At 36.3% G+C, this 15,263-nt stretch overlaps 2 protein-coding genes across 2 annotated transcripts; one reads left to right on the top strand and one right to left on the bottom strand.

Annotated features, from left to right (window-relative positions):
- Nucleotides 1–861: 861 nt before the first annotated feature.
- Nucleotides 862–3,848, bottom strand: LOC111380213 (metal tolerance protein 4-like). The gene is made up of 7 exons (XM_023003712.1): nucleotides 3,499–3,848; nucleotides 3,095–3,267; nucleotides 2,703–2,902; nucleotides 2,354–2,531; nucleotides 2,093–2,243; nucleotides 1,469–1,602; nucleotides 862–1,304 (listed from the first exon to the last, which is right to left on the bottom strand). The coding sequence occupies exons 1-7, from the start codon at nucleotides 3,671–3,673 to the stop codon at nucleotides 1,125–1,127; spliced, it is 1,191 nt and encodes a 396-aa protein (XP_022859480.1). The 5' UTR covers nucleotides 3,674–3,848; the 3' UTR covers nucleotides 862–1,124.
- Nucleotides 3,849–6,780: 2,932 nt separating this feature from the next.
- Nucleotides 6,781–7,905, top strand: LOC111380221. The gene is made up of 2 exons (XM_023003720.1): nucleotides 6,781–7,728; nucleotides 7,786–7,905. Exons 1-2 carry the CDS (start codon nucleotides 6,781–6,783, stop codon nucleotides 7,903–7,905), a joined length of 1,068 nt encoding a protein of 355 aa, XP_022859488.1.
- The last annotated feature ends 7,358 nt before the right edge of the window (nucleotides 7,906–15,263 follow it).

Below are 15,263 nucleotides of genomic sequence, written 5' to 3' on the forward strand. Positions count from 1 at the left end.
AAGATGTATTTTATTTACACACTTTCATGGAGTGTCGAGTTGGCATGTTCACAATAATTACGTGAAAAGTTCATTTCCATACGGTGGGTGACTCAGTGTTGAAATTTGAAACCAAAATTGAAGTTCAGTGACTCAATTGAAATTACACTGCGAGTTTAGTCACTCAGCTGAAACTAAATTGAAAAAGTTCAGTGACTTAATTAAATGTGAATTGAAAGTTTAATGATCGAATTAAAATTTCATGAAATTTACCTTAAAAAAACTCTAGGGACGAATAGGATAATATGGATGAAAATTATAAATTTGTGATATATATTCGGAAAATCTTTCTATAAATTTGAGATTGATTAAAGAAATCATTTTTCACACTTTTACCAAGTTCGTTACATCCATACCTTCACAAAGAATGAGAATGTGAAAAGTAACCAAAACTATTTGTGAAATTAAAATAGATGATTGGCCATCAAGATTAAATAATGAAATATATAGATTTCCAATCTCCCGTTACAAAGTGAATTGTAACATCATGTTATAAGTACAAAATTTTTTGATAGAAAAATCTGACAAACAACACAGGACGCGACATCATTGAAAAATGAAAATAAGAAGAAAAATAGTTTACTTATATTTTGCCATGTCAGCATCGATACAAATTCTGTTAAATTTTTCCGTGCTTATGGCTTTATTGTCACAAAGTCTCTTATTTCTTATTAATCAAACTGGATTTATGCCAGCATCCAGTATTTAAATTATAAGCTCAATTATAAATACTTGTTTAAAATTCATAATTCATAAAAAACAATTTGTAATTTTCCATAGAGTTTAAATATAAATCCTGCTGGAATAACATCCATACTCATCAAATTTTTGCATTCTCAACACCAATGTGTTTCATAAGAGTGTTCAAGGAAATGTTGAGAGCTATATTTTTAAGTAAGAAAAGATCGAGCATTTTCAAGAAATGAATTCCATCCATGGAGTCTCCAATTTTTTATTATTTATTTATTTATTTTTATCCCGAGGTTACTTTATCTAACCACTGATTTGCCTCTATACGTACATCTCATTGCAACATTGATGATAATAGCTGCAAACTGTGCTTTTTATGATAGGAGCATTCGAATTTAAGGCTCGGTATTAGGGAGTTTACTGAGAATAGTGTGCTCTGGCTTGTGATCACACTCATAATCGAGATGAACAAAGGCCCTTTCAACTTCAGAAAGTTTTTCAATCTTTATCTGCAGTGATTCTCCAATTGCATGGGCTTCCTTCAATTGCAAATCCTCTGGAAGCTCTATGTCCACCTATTATATTTTTCGAAGTTAAGAGTTTGAACTATTTCTCGAATACCTACTAGAATTCAATAAGGTATAGAAACGTTGCTATGAATTGAATTAAGGTTACTTCTTAAGGTTCAAGAGTGTGTGCAAACAAGTGTTGAAAGGGAACCTACATGAATGAAGCTTACCTCGACGAAGTAGAGAACGCCGAATGTGTAAGCACGAACTGTATCAACCCGCTTGATTTGAGGACTGTGCCTTAGGACAAGATATGTGAGTTTCTGCAGTACTTCAGGAGGAGCTGATTGTCCCACCAACGAAACTGGAGCAACAAGCAATATGACAAATAGATACTAACATCGAACTATAAAATACAACTCGACTTCTCTTATCAATTTATATAGATTTGAAAAAAGATTGCACGAAAAGTCGACTTAGATTTTGCCATTGAAACTCGACAACAATATGACTTGATGAACTGACTTCTAGAGAGTCGGCGTCCGACACATCACCATTCCGTGTCCAAATTATTTTTTTGATAGTTGGACGTCGCCAGTACATCACTGTAAAAATTCCACAGATGAGTCCGTGTCGTGTCATATGTGACCCTCATGTCCATGTCACTGCTTCCTACCAGTACGAGACACAAGATTTCACCCGTACAAATTGCATAGTTAAGAAGAATTACTCAACTAAGTGCACCTTTGACTCATTTCATGAAAAGCCTTTGGATGATAAGAGCACAAATTTTCTGAGTTTTTTGAATTAGTCTATCTATCTCGTTACTACGCTAGAAGAGGATGAGGAGAAACCTGCATTCTCCAACACTGTTCCTGACCAATTTGAAATAGTATAGAAAGCAAGAATTATAGCTCCAGAAGGATCGATCCACCAGTAGAATTTATTGCCTAAAACAGCAGCAATTAAACCAACCACATTTGTCACGACATCAAAATAATGGTCCTGATGTCATGATCAAATAACAGGGTGAGTACAGAGAACTACTACTTGATAAAGAAGTGGAAATAATATGCATTTATTTGTCCTTTGAAAGCGAATATTTAGCAAAAGACCTTTGCATAGGCTCGAACAATCTTGTTTCCAGAGCTTCTGCAGTAAATCCAAAGAACGAGTTTTACCACAGTCGCTGTCAGCATGATGACATACAACCATAATAATTGGTTTGAAGTCATCTTTCCTACTGGTTCAGCTTTGATCAGTTGTTCAACAGCCTGTACAAGCACCTGAAAGAAATCACATTCAAACGCAGCAGAGTGGACGAGTTCTGCAATAATCACTTGTGCAAGTGATTATGGCGATTCAAGGGATATTCAGGCTTTATGCAAACTTTTGTTCATTTATAAATATTGAGATGCTAATTATCAAAATATAAGAGCCCAAGAGAAGAGGCATCACTGCCTACCAAGAGTCGCCATGACAGCAGCAAAGATGATAATGCCTACTGGTTGCACCCTTAATTTGCCAATAGGATACTTGTAGATGTTTATGCTTTTCATCGACAAGTGAGTAAACCATAGTATCCCACCGGCCATAAGATCAAGCAAGGAATCCAGCGTTGATGCTGCAATAGCCAAGGAGCCACTTTGGACCGTAGCATATATCTGCAATTTATTCAGGATACATGATTCAGTGACACAACTACCTCTTTAAAAATAGTGAAAACAAGATGGAAATCTAGCACAAATTGATCGAGCGAATGCTGTTTAACAATTCTAGATTATCGTTGTGCAGTGTATAATGGATAGTTGCGATGCAGGATAGCTTGAGAAACTGTTAAATCTATGAAAATGTACCTTAAACGCGAGAAGAAAGACGTTCGCCCAATTAGAAATGTTCATCGCCCTTTCATGTTGCGCTTGCTCTTGACGGTCTAGCTCCTCATCAATGTCATTGGGGGAATCAATTGAGTCGACTTCCTCAAAGGACCTCAAGGTGGAAAATTGTCTTTCATAGTATTCTTTCTCACCTGATACAAGATGCAATCATGCCAATTATTGAGAAAGACGAAACGGATGAGAGGCAATCATATATAATCATGAATATAGATTCTTGCAAACTAGCATTTGTTATTCTGTCTAACCTTAAAGACTGGAAACATAATCAAGTATAATTTCCTGTCCAAGAAATCTGAGGAAACAACAAATATTCCCTACTGAAAGATTGTATACTGTGACAAAAACATGAACATTTGGTATACCTTTTGCCAGGGTAGTAGTTGTAGGGAAATCAAAGCGAAAGGGAGCCTCAGGATCAAGACCTCTTCTTATTTTCTCAGGTAGTTTTGACAAGAAATCGTATTTAAGAAGATCAACTGAATTTTGGCCGTCGAGCTGGGGTTCTTCAACGGCCAACAATGGCGTCTTCACATCCATTAATCAATCCCCAGGACCAAAGAACAACTTGCCCAAAAAGTCTCAAAATCCCACTCACCAAACTGCCCAAATATCAAGATTTTCTATTGAAGGAGATCCATTTTTGATACTAGTGAAAACATGAGACATGTACTGCAATAAATTTAATGCGACTGAAAAAATAAAAATAAAAATAAAAATAATGCGACTGATAATATAAAGATAACATTAAGAATCCCAAGAAAACTACGCTGAAACCCAAAAAATTGCAGATATGCATGTAACTTTGCAAAGGATGACAGGTGGGTTTTGGAGAATTCGAAACGTAATTCTGCGCAGTCCATGGCTTATTTCAGGTATGAATTATTTGACTCTGTCTGCATGCCCATACAAGTGTCCCATGCATTTCAGAACTCATCAATTGGCAGTCTATTTGACTATTTTAGAGAAAATATTCGTGTAAATGTGAAACAATTAGGATAAACTTGTAGGATGTGTAGAAAAACAATTTTTATTGTCTTTATTATTTTAATATTAGATTAAAAATAATTTCTAATTTATATTCTACATTATAAATACCTAAAACCTCGATAATTGAATATTTGATAGCACTATGCCACAGAAATATGTGAATCACACTTCATAAGGATATTTGGAATTGTTTTTTTTTTTTTAAATGTATTTTTGAATTGTTGTTCCCTATTGAAAATGAAAATCAAATTGGGCTTCAATTAATGTTCACTGTTTTATATGGTTAGCTTAGACCATCCAGTTAAAAGCTCACCTCTGTAGGCTGAATGAAATGCTAATAGAGGAAATTACTTGAAATGTCCATTTGCAGAAATGTCCATTTGCAAAAATGTCAACTTTTACAAATTCTTGAAAAAATATCCATTTTAAAATATTTTAGATCAAAATACCTCTGTAAACAATTTATGATTCCACACAAAGACAAGAAATGGACATTTTTTGCAAAAATTTTATTGGCCAATAAATTTTGACACATAACTTGCCATATTTATTTCAAAAGTGCACATGTCAAATCACAATTAGGGTGCGTTTGATTACAAGTAGGAAAATTACATGGAAAGAAAATGAATTCCAGGGAATTGAATTACCTAGAAATTGTTTTCATGGAAATTGTAAATTATTGTGTTTGATTGTATAAATTTTTCATGTGGAAAATGTTGAAGTAAAAGTATTTTTTGATGTTCGTTTGACTTTGTTTTACGTGAAAATTGTCAATTTCAGGGATATCCTCTTTTACAATTATTCCTAAAATTTGTTCCCATTGCCAACAATTAAAAAAAAATAAAAAAAGCAAAAAAAAATAAAATAAAAATAAGGTGGAAAACCAAAAACCACCTATCCCCTAGGAAAAAAAAGGTGGAAAATCACGCTTTAAGGTGTTGTACCTAGAAATTCATGGAAAATCAATTCCCTGGAAAATTTTGTCAATCAAACAGGCCAAAAGTGGAAGTTGGAATTCGAATTCCAAGTCCCATGGAAAATTTCGTGTAATCAAACGGGGCCTTAATGTTATGTTTCTCATTGACACAGATACGTCGAGAATTACATTTTAAGTATAGAGAAATGTCATATTTGAAATGAAATGTCATTTTAGATATTTAAAATGTCGAGAACATTTAATATTCTAATTTGACATGTATACTTTTAAAATATAAATGAGATTCAAATGTCGAGAATGACATTTAAAATGTCGATAATATCATTTTAATGTAATTTTTCATGGAATCTACTTCTCGAAATCCGTAACAAATTGAAAAAATAAATCAATTGCTTCTTTTTTCAATTGCCATGAACATCTCAACACATAATACTATGTCTGATAGTGAACACGGCGATGCGCCTTATAGGACTTTGCATGATTATTTGCACCCCACACGTACATCCACACCATCATGCATAATGTTTCCGCCCAATATGCCACGTATGGAACTAAAATCGGGAATGATTCAACTTCTTCCCACTTTTCATTGACTTGACAGTGAAAACCCATACGTGCATATTAGGGAATTTGAGGAGGTAGTTGTAACCTTCCACAATCAACATGGTACAACGGATGCAGCAGGTTAAAATTTTTATCGTTTTCACTTAAAGAGAGAGCAAAAACCTGGCTATATTCGTTGAGACCACATTCAATTGGTACATGGGCTGAAATGACGCAAGCATTTTTTAATAAATACTTTCCCCACCATAAGACTAGCGCCCTTAAGAAGCAAATCTCATCTTTTACCCGAAAGGATAGTGAGACCCTATATCAGGCCTGGGAGAGATTTAAAGAACTACAAGCCCTTTGTCCTCGCCATGGTTATGAGAGCTGGCGTATAGTTAGTTACTTTTATGAGGGATTAACACCTAGGGAACGTCAATTCGTAGAGATGATGTGTAACGGTGATTTCCTGCAAAAGGATCCGGATGAGGCCATAGAGTATCTAGACGATCTTCCTGAGAAAGCTCATACTTGGACAGGACCTAGCCCTACTGATAGTACCAATAGGTCACGACCTCCAGGAAACCCCACTAGTACAAGTGTCTATCAACTTAGGGAAGAAGATAGTCTTAAGGCCAAAGTGGAAGCCCTTACTAAGGAATTTGAGACCTTGCGTGCTAAAGGCTCTAAACCTGCACAAACTGTTTCGCGTGTTGAATCTTTGGGACCTTGTTCTGTGTGTGGTGGAGTAGATCACCTAGCCCAAGAGTGCACCACTTTAATTGAGATTAGAGGGGTTTATGAGGAACATTGTAATGCCTTAGGCACATATAGGAAGCTCTATTCTCCTTTCTCCGAATCCTATAACCCAGGGTGGCGCAATCATCCCAATCTCAGCTGGAAATCTGAAAACCAACAAACTACCCAATTAAATAGAACTTATAGTGCACCATCATATCAACCCACGCCCTCTAGGAACTCTTTATAAGATACCCTACATGCATTCATAGAGGCACAAGGCAAGACCAATCAAAAGTTTGAGACTATGATTTACTAGGTAGTAGAGGAAAATAAGGAGATAAAAAATCATGTGTCTAAATTGACCAATGCCTTAACTGTGGGGGAACGTGGGAAATTTCCAGCACAAGCTCAACCTAATCCTAAGGTACAACATATGGCTCAAACCTCAGGTTCAGGAGAGAGTAACCTTAAGGAAGCAAATGCCATCACCACTCGATCTGGGAAGGTTATAGAACCAATTTCAAAACCTAGGGAAAATGAAAAGGAGTCTAGTGAGTCTGAAGAAAGTAGCCCTAATGATGAGGCAGTAGGAAATCCATCGAGGGTACCTTTTCCACAAGCCCTTAAGCTTAGCCCAAAATCAGTCAATCAACACAGTGAGATCCTAGAACACCTTAGGCAAGTAAAAATCAATCTTCCACTCTTGCATGTAATTTCACAAGTTCCTACATATGCGAAAGTCCTTAAGGACTTGTGCACTATGAAGAGGAAACACATTGTCAAGAAGACTGCCTTCTTGACCGAACAAGTGAGTGCTGTGATTGAACAAAGGATCCCACCGAAATATAAGGACCCTGGCTGTCCAATTGTTTCCTGTGTCATCGGGAACCATGAGTTTGCAAAAGCTCTCCTTGATCTAGGAGCCAGTGTTAATCTCATGCCCCATTCCATATACTTACTATTAGGTCTTGGTGAAATTAAACCCACTTCTGTGGTTCTACAACTAGTTGATAGATCCACTATAAGACCTAGGGGAGTAGTTGAAGATGTGTTGGTTCAAATTGATAAATTCTACTACCCCGTTGATTTCTTAGTCTTGGATGTGAAGGTTGATGTTAATGTTGATTCTAAAATTCCTATTATTCTTGGTAGACCTTTCCTCGCCACAGCAAACGCCCTTATAAATTGCAGGAATGGTATAATGAAATTGTCTTTTGGGAATATGACTCAAGAAGTCAACATTTTCAACATTGCTAAGCAACCAATGGAAAGTGATGAGTGCCACCACACACATATGATTGAGGCACTCACTCAGGAGGAGGCACTTGAGACTACAAATTCTGACCCCTTAAATCTTTTTCTTTTGAATTCTGCAATTCCAGCAAGTGTTAATGATGAAGAATATGCTAACATTTGTGCTATTTTTGCAAAATTTCAGGACTATGGGACATCACCATTGCAACCCAAGTTTGAAGAATTGCCAGAAAGGATGGGCGGCCAGCAACCATCAAGCATTGAGAGCCCCAAACCAGATTTGAAATCCTACCCTCAGGATTGAAACATGAATTCCTTGGACCAGGTGATACTTTTCCTGTAATTATTTCTTCAGAATTGGATGTATTACAATGTGAGCAACTTTTAAACATTCTGAATGAACACAAATCTGCATTAGGTTGGACCATAGCTGACATTAAGGGTATTAGTCCTCTAATTTGCTTACATAGGATTCATTTAGAAGAAGGAGCCACCCCTAAAAGAGACCCACAGCGTAGGCTAAACCCGACAATGAAAGAAGTTGTGAAAAATGAAGTGCTGAAACTGTTAGATGCAGGTATCATTTATCCTATTGCAGTTAGTAAATGGGTTAGTCCTACACAAGTAGTCCCTAAAAAGTCTGGTGTCACAGTGGTAAAAAATAAAGTAGGTGAAATGGTCCCAACAAAAATAGTGACTGGATGGCGCATGTGATTAATTATAGGAAGTTGAATGCTGCCACCCATAAGGACCACTTTTCCCTCCCCTTTTTAGACCAAATCCTGGAGCGTGTGGCTGGCCATCCTTTTTACTGTTTTCTAGATGGCTACTTTGGTTATTATCAAATTGAAATAGCCTTAGAAGACCAAGAGAATACCATATTTACTTGCCCATTTGGTACTTATGCATTTCGTAGGATGCCATTTGGACTTTGTAACGCCCCTGCCACATTCCAAAGATGCATGATAAGCATATTTACTGATATGATAGAGGAGTGCATGGAAGTTTTCATGGATGACTTGACAGTGTTTGGAGTCTCGTTTGATGCATGCCTATTTAACTTGAAGAGAGTCTTGACCCGGTGTGTGGAAAAATGATTAGTTTTGAATTGGGAGAAATGTCATTTTATGGTACCTTCAGGAATTGTCTTAGGACATGTAATTTCTTCTAAAGTCATAGAGGTCGACAAATCAAAAATTGAACTGATCTCCAAATTGCCTACCCCTGAAACCGTCAAAGACATAAGATCATTTCTAGGTCACGCAGGTTTTTATAGGAGGTTTATACAGAACTTTTCATCCATATCCAGACCCTTGTGTAACCTTCTAAGTAAAGAAGCCAATTTTGAATGGACCCCAGAATGCCAAGAGGCATTTGAAACACTAATTAACAAGCTCACTTCTGCACCGATCATACAACCACCTGATTGGTCCCTACCGTTTGAAATTATGTGTGATGCTAGTGATTATGCGGTAGGTGCTGTACTGGGACAACGAAGAGAGGGTAAGCCTTTTGTCATCTACTATGCTAGTAGAACTCGTGCTCAGATGAACTATTCCACAACTGAAAAAGAGCTACTAGTTGTGGTCTTTGCACTCGACAAGTTTAGATCCTATTTAATAGGTTCTCCCATTACAAATTTCACAGATCATGTAGCCCTTAAGTACCTTCTTGCAAAGAAGGATACTAAGGCGCGATTAATACGGTGGATATTGCTTTTACAGGAATTTGACATCACCATCAAGGACAAGAAAGGAGTAGAGAATGTCGTAGCAGACCACTTATCAAGGCTAACCTTTGAAGACACTACAAATACCTTGCCAATAAGAGATGAATTTCCAGATGAAAATTTATTTTCTGTGTCTTATTTACCATGGTTTGCTCACATTGTGAACTACTTGGCTACAGATGAAATCTCAAAGGAGTGGAGTACAAAGGATAAGAGGAAGTTTTTGGTTCAGGTACGTAATTTTTATTGGGATGACCCATGTTTGTTTAAGTACTGCCCCGACCAAATCTTAAGACTTTGTGTCCCCAATGAAGAAATACCTAGCATACTTAGTTTCTGTCATACTCAAGCATGTGGTGGCCACTTCTCTATAAAAAAAGGCTGCTGCAAAAATTCTACAATGTGGTTTTTATTGGCCTACCTTGTTCAAAGACACTAATACCTATTGTAGAACCTGTGAAAGATGTCAAAAATTATGTGCGTGTCTCGACGTAATATGATGCCTTTAAACCCCATTTTAGTTATAGAAGTGTTTGCTTGTTGGGGAATTGACTTTATGGGCCCCTTTCCACCTTCTTTTGGTTATCTATACATTATTGTGGCGGTGGATCATGTGTCTAAATGGATAGAGGCGGTCGCTTGTAGAGCTAATGACAATAAAACGTGTCATTACTAGTGACAGAGGCACACACTTTTGCAACCGTTCATTCGAAGCACTAATGAAAAAATATGGAGTTATTCATAAAATCTCTACTGCTTGCCACCCCCAGACTAGTGGACAGGTAGAATTGGTTAATAGGGAAATTAAACAAATTTTGGAAAAAACGGTGAATCCTAATCATAAAGATTGGTCTTTAAGATTAAGTGATGCACTTTGGGCTTATCGTACTGCTTTTAAGACTTCCCTAGGCATGTCACCATATAGACTTATTTTTGGAAAGCCTTGCCATTTACCTGTGGAGCTTGAACACCGAGCATATTGGGCTATTAAACATTTTAATTTCGACCTAGAAGAGGGAGGTAAGCTTAGGAAATTTCAATTGGCTGAGTTAGAGGAGTTGAGAAATGAGGCCTATGAGAGTTCTAGAATCTACAAGGAAAAAATGAAAGCTTTTCATGATAAAAACATTTTGAGAAAAACTTTTGAACCAAATCAAAAAATATACCTGTATGATTCTAGACTCCACAAGCATCTTGGAAAACTTCGTTCTAGGTGGACTGGTCCCTTTGTGGTATTACGAGTCTTTGAAAATGGAGCGGTTGAAATTGAGGATCCTAATGATGGTAGAGTGTTCAAAGTGAATGGACAGCATCTCAAAATAGCTTTTGAGCAGTAGGTGCCTGCAGTGGAAGAAATTTCCCTTGCAGACCCTGTTTACCACCCTTAGCTTCACTCAGGTTCATCCTTCACTTTATCTTTCTGTATATTAGTTTTAGATTTTTCTTTTTAGTATGATTTGCATTCATTTTTTTTTTTGGTTTATTTTTTTACTCCTTGCATTATCCATCCATTGAATTCTTTCAGGCTTCTCATCCTTCGAACTTAAGTTAATTCACTGTAGTACTCAGGTGATACCTTTCCCCTTCTTTATTTTTGGAGACATGTTTATGCATTGAGGACAATGTAACTTTTAGTTGGGGGAGGATACATTTTGTTTGTGAATTGTATTGCATGATAAATTGTGTGATCATGGAATTGTAAAAAAGTTTACATTTTTGCCTGGACTTTTGAGTTGCTGCATGTCTATGCCTATGTGCTTGAGTGACAAAATATGCCACTAGGAGTTGGTTGTGTTTATGAGAATCTGGATATCAGGACACTTGCTATATTTCATTTTGTGCACACAAGCCTTGTGGTAAGATAGTGGTTTAACACATGTAACTAGAGGAATCTCCTGCTAGAGCCTTCTTTAGAGAGAATTGGTGAGGATTGAGAGTTATCACATATTAAAAATGTAATAAGTGTTCATTGATTGTGTGAATTGGAAACTTCTTCTGAGAATGACATTACACGGTATGTGGTAAGACGGTGGTTTGTACTTGAGAAATGATAACAGTCAATTTAGGATTGAATTTGAGTCTTCAGACTAGTTTTTTTCCATAATTATAATCCCCTAGTAGCCACTTTGAGCCAATACACATACATAACCATTTCTTTTCATGTGCCTAAGTTATCCATACCTCCTTACACTGGATTAAAGTCTATAAATAGTCATTTTTCCACCTTTATGCTTCCAAGTGTATAGTAGGTGTTAAATGTCCATTTGAGAAGAAAAGTAACGAGGAAAGTGATAAGAGATGATAAGTGCTCGGGTGACGCAAAAAAAAAAGCAAGAAAAGGAAAAAAGAAAGAAAAAAAATTTTGAAAGAAAAAAAGAGAGAGAGTGGATTGTTGTTGGGAATTGAAAGGTTAAGGAATGCATTGATGTAAAGGATTGCTATGTTGAATTACTTGTTGAGATGCCTAACTAGATACTTGGAAGTCCCTAAATTCTTTTCACCCTACTTTTCATATAACCCAGCTTAACCCCTTTCACACCCTTTGTATTAACTGTTTTGATCTCAAATCGGTTTATGGTAAGAAGTTGATGAATTCTCATTTGAAAGTATGCCTATCATGTGATCAATGTATGCTTGTTGCTAATTATTAAAGCATCCATGTTTTGAGTGTGCATCTTTCCCAGCTCCATAGAGAGAAATCCCACACTAAACACTTTAATATCCGTGAGTTATGGGGCTGGACCTTTAGCTAGAGATAAACTCGATGTTGCATGTGTTAGGGTTGGCGGTAAGATGGCTATGGCTTGACACACACTTACACATTTAGCAAGTGTTTTTGATATCTTGATGATCATAACATTGTTAATTTCTGGTGGTGTTGAGTTTGAAAAGAGAATGAACTACTGTTGAATTAGAACTTAACAATTTCACTTGTAACATGGACCAATCACTCATTTGCTTTACTTTGCATTAAATTGCTAGGGACTAGCAATAAGCAAGTTGGGGGGGTGTGATAAGAGTGTAAAATACCATATTTTTCCCTCTTAACTATTGCATTCATGTGATTATATTATGCCAAAATGCACTCATTACTCTTATATTTTGGTTTAGGTTGCATTTTGGTGAAAAAGATAATGACCAAAGTAGAAGAGAACGAAAGTTCGGGGACTAAAGTGCAAATGATCCAAACTTGTGTCTAAGATTATGATGAAGATTTGAAAGTGTTAGAGGTCAAGTGGATGAGGAAAGAAGTCAAAGGAATGAAATAACGTCAAAGTTTGATCAATACATCAATTTCCAATCGAAAACTAACACACCAATTTTTAGTCGCATGTTGGGACCCATTTTTGACATGGAAGATGATCGAATTAGGAGATGACTTCTGAATAAAAATTGTGGCCCTTTGAGTTAGCTATCCAATGCAACTTGAATTACCTCAATTGGACATTGGGAAAGAAAGTTATGATTAAAACACTGAAAGCTTTCTGGCGGAACCATGCGGTCGCATGCCTTTCTACTATGCGGTCGCACACACCTATATCGAGAATTGAAGAGCCTGAAAGTGCATAACCATGCGACTGCAATGACAATAACCATGTGGTCGCATAGTGTTTTTTGGGCGGCCGAATCTCAGTTTCCTTATATGATTGAATCTTTTATGGTAACCTAATTTTCACGGGATATAAATGCCCAAAACCACCCCAGAACGAAGTCAGACGCCCCCAGACCTATTTCTTTCATCTTGGTGCTCAAGAAACTCCATGGAAAACTAAGGAACTTGGTGAAGCAACAAAGGATCTCAATCGGTTTTGGGCATTGACGGATGAAATTTTTGTGATTTTTAACGAAAAATGTCTTCATGCTTCATTTCCTATCTTCCATTATTCTTCTCAATCAAAAAATTGCCCATATCATAGCATTCATACATGTTAATACGAAACATGCGTGCAATGTTCGACTAAACCAAAGTTCCACTTGCGGAACTAAGCTGAGGAAAGGAAGATTCCCGACAGTTCATTTGTCAACAAGTTCATCTGTCGAGAATTACTGAGGCTAACTGTCGAGAACGACAATTCAACGCGATGGCATTTCTCTACAGTAGTGAACTTTCGATAGATGAACTATCGAAAAATCTACTCTTGACCTATTATTCAATAGCTACTTAACTCTATATTCTAGCAGAGCGAAACATTAAAACTACATGTATGCTATCAAGATTTTCACCCAAATACAACGAATACCACCACAATATATGGACTTGCAAGTGAAAACAACGTTATTTCTCATACATTAAGTGACACATATAGCAACTTAAACACTGCAGTAATCATTCAAGTCATGGTTCATACTTCTTATGTACAGGGTAGAAAACATAATAAAAAAATAAAAACATTTTAGGAGGAGGCTGTTGGGAAAGGCATAGTTTCTAATGGATAAAATGTAATAGAAGAAGGTTCAGATCAATATCTCAAACCTTTAAAGGAAACTCGAAATGAGGGACTGGCGAGAAGAATAATGGAAGATAGGAAATGAAGCATGTCACCGCTGGCAAAAGGAGTCGACAACCACCTGTGGCTTTTCTTTTTCTTTTTTTATCAAACGAAAAGAATTCTAGAGATGAAATGGAAATTCAATGCAAGGAGTAACGGAACAGGGTACCTTTTAAAAAAAAGTTCTAACCATAACACAGCAAAAAATTATTAAAAACATCCAAAAAAATTACAGAATATTAGAAAGGATTTTTACCTCTTTTTAATCCAAGTATTTGGGGAAAAAAAAACTTACAATCTGATCAACAATTATTTTTTCCAGCATTTGAAAAGCGAGATCAGCATCACCAATCTGTGACAAGCAAGAGCACACAACACTAGTAAAAGATTTAAATGTTTCCCAATTTGACCTTGCTTCATGATAGGATAGATCTCTTCCGCAACACAACACAACAAAATTCAATATTTATTTGAATGACCATAACAAAGATGAGTTTAAAAGGAGAATAAGAGAAAATAAATGCAAAATCCTACAAAAAAAATGATGAAAGATTCTTCCGAGGAAACATCAGATACTCCTAATAGAAAAATATAATAACCTGACTTTGTTGCAATCCTACAACAGATAGTGGTTGTAGACAAAGTTCTTTCAGAACTTGATGCATCATCAGACCCAATGTTAATAGTTTGGAGCAAGGTAGTGTTAGCTTTTTGGTTACTGAGTTTTAAAATCCAATCTTTTCGAATTTATTGTTGACATCCTCATTATTGATCTATTTCAAAACTTTATGTGGACTCGTGTGAATTTCGTTATAGATGATTTTTACTATATTAGAGAGGCAGAGCGATAGGCCATAGTTAAATCACATAATAATGCTTTAGAGGTTCTTGAGGAGACATGTTTATGGACTAACTGAAACAAGAAGAAGAAACCTTAAAAGAGGAAATTTATTTCAAGTTCTTTATATCAAGGAATGTGCCTTTGGATCAGTACACTTGGCGGTAGCAATTGATGGTACACACAGTAAATCAAATGCGATAAGTGTACTTGCAAATAAAAATATTCAGGAGCTTCTATAAATGATCAATTAATTTAAAAGAAACCATATTTCTAGAAAGTCGGTGCAATAATAAATACCTAAATGGATATTTATGTCTGGACTGGTATAATTGTCTTTCTTGGCATATTTCAAATCATTTTTATGTCCGTTTTGCTGTAATTTGATGGGTTATCATGAATATGTAAAGTAAGACAGGCAAGGATAACTCATAATTTTTAGAGCTGAAATAGCAGAAAAGTATTCACGGCAACCACCTACAACAGTTATCTTCCCCGTGGACCAGACTTAAAAAATAAATGATATGAGAGAAAATCAAATCGAATCATGTGCACTTATGTAGAGTTGAGGCAACATGTATTCAACCAACCATGGCAACAATTTG

The sequence above is a fragment of the Olea europaea genome, unplaced genomic scaffold (genome assembly GCF_002742605.1).
Source record: "Olea europaea var. sylvestris unplaced genomic scaffold, O_europaea_v1 scaffold2107, whole genome shotgun sequence".
NCBI lineage: Eukaryota > Viridiplantae > Streptophyta > Magnoliopsida > Lamiales > Oleaceae > Olea > Olea europaea.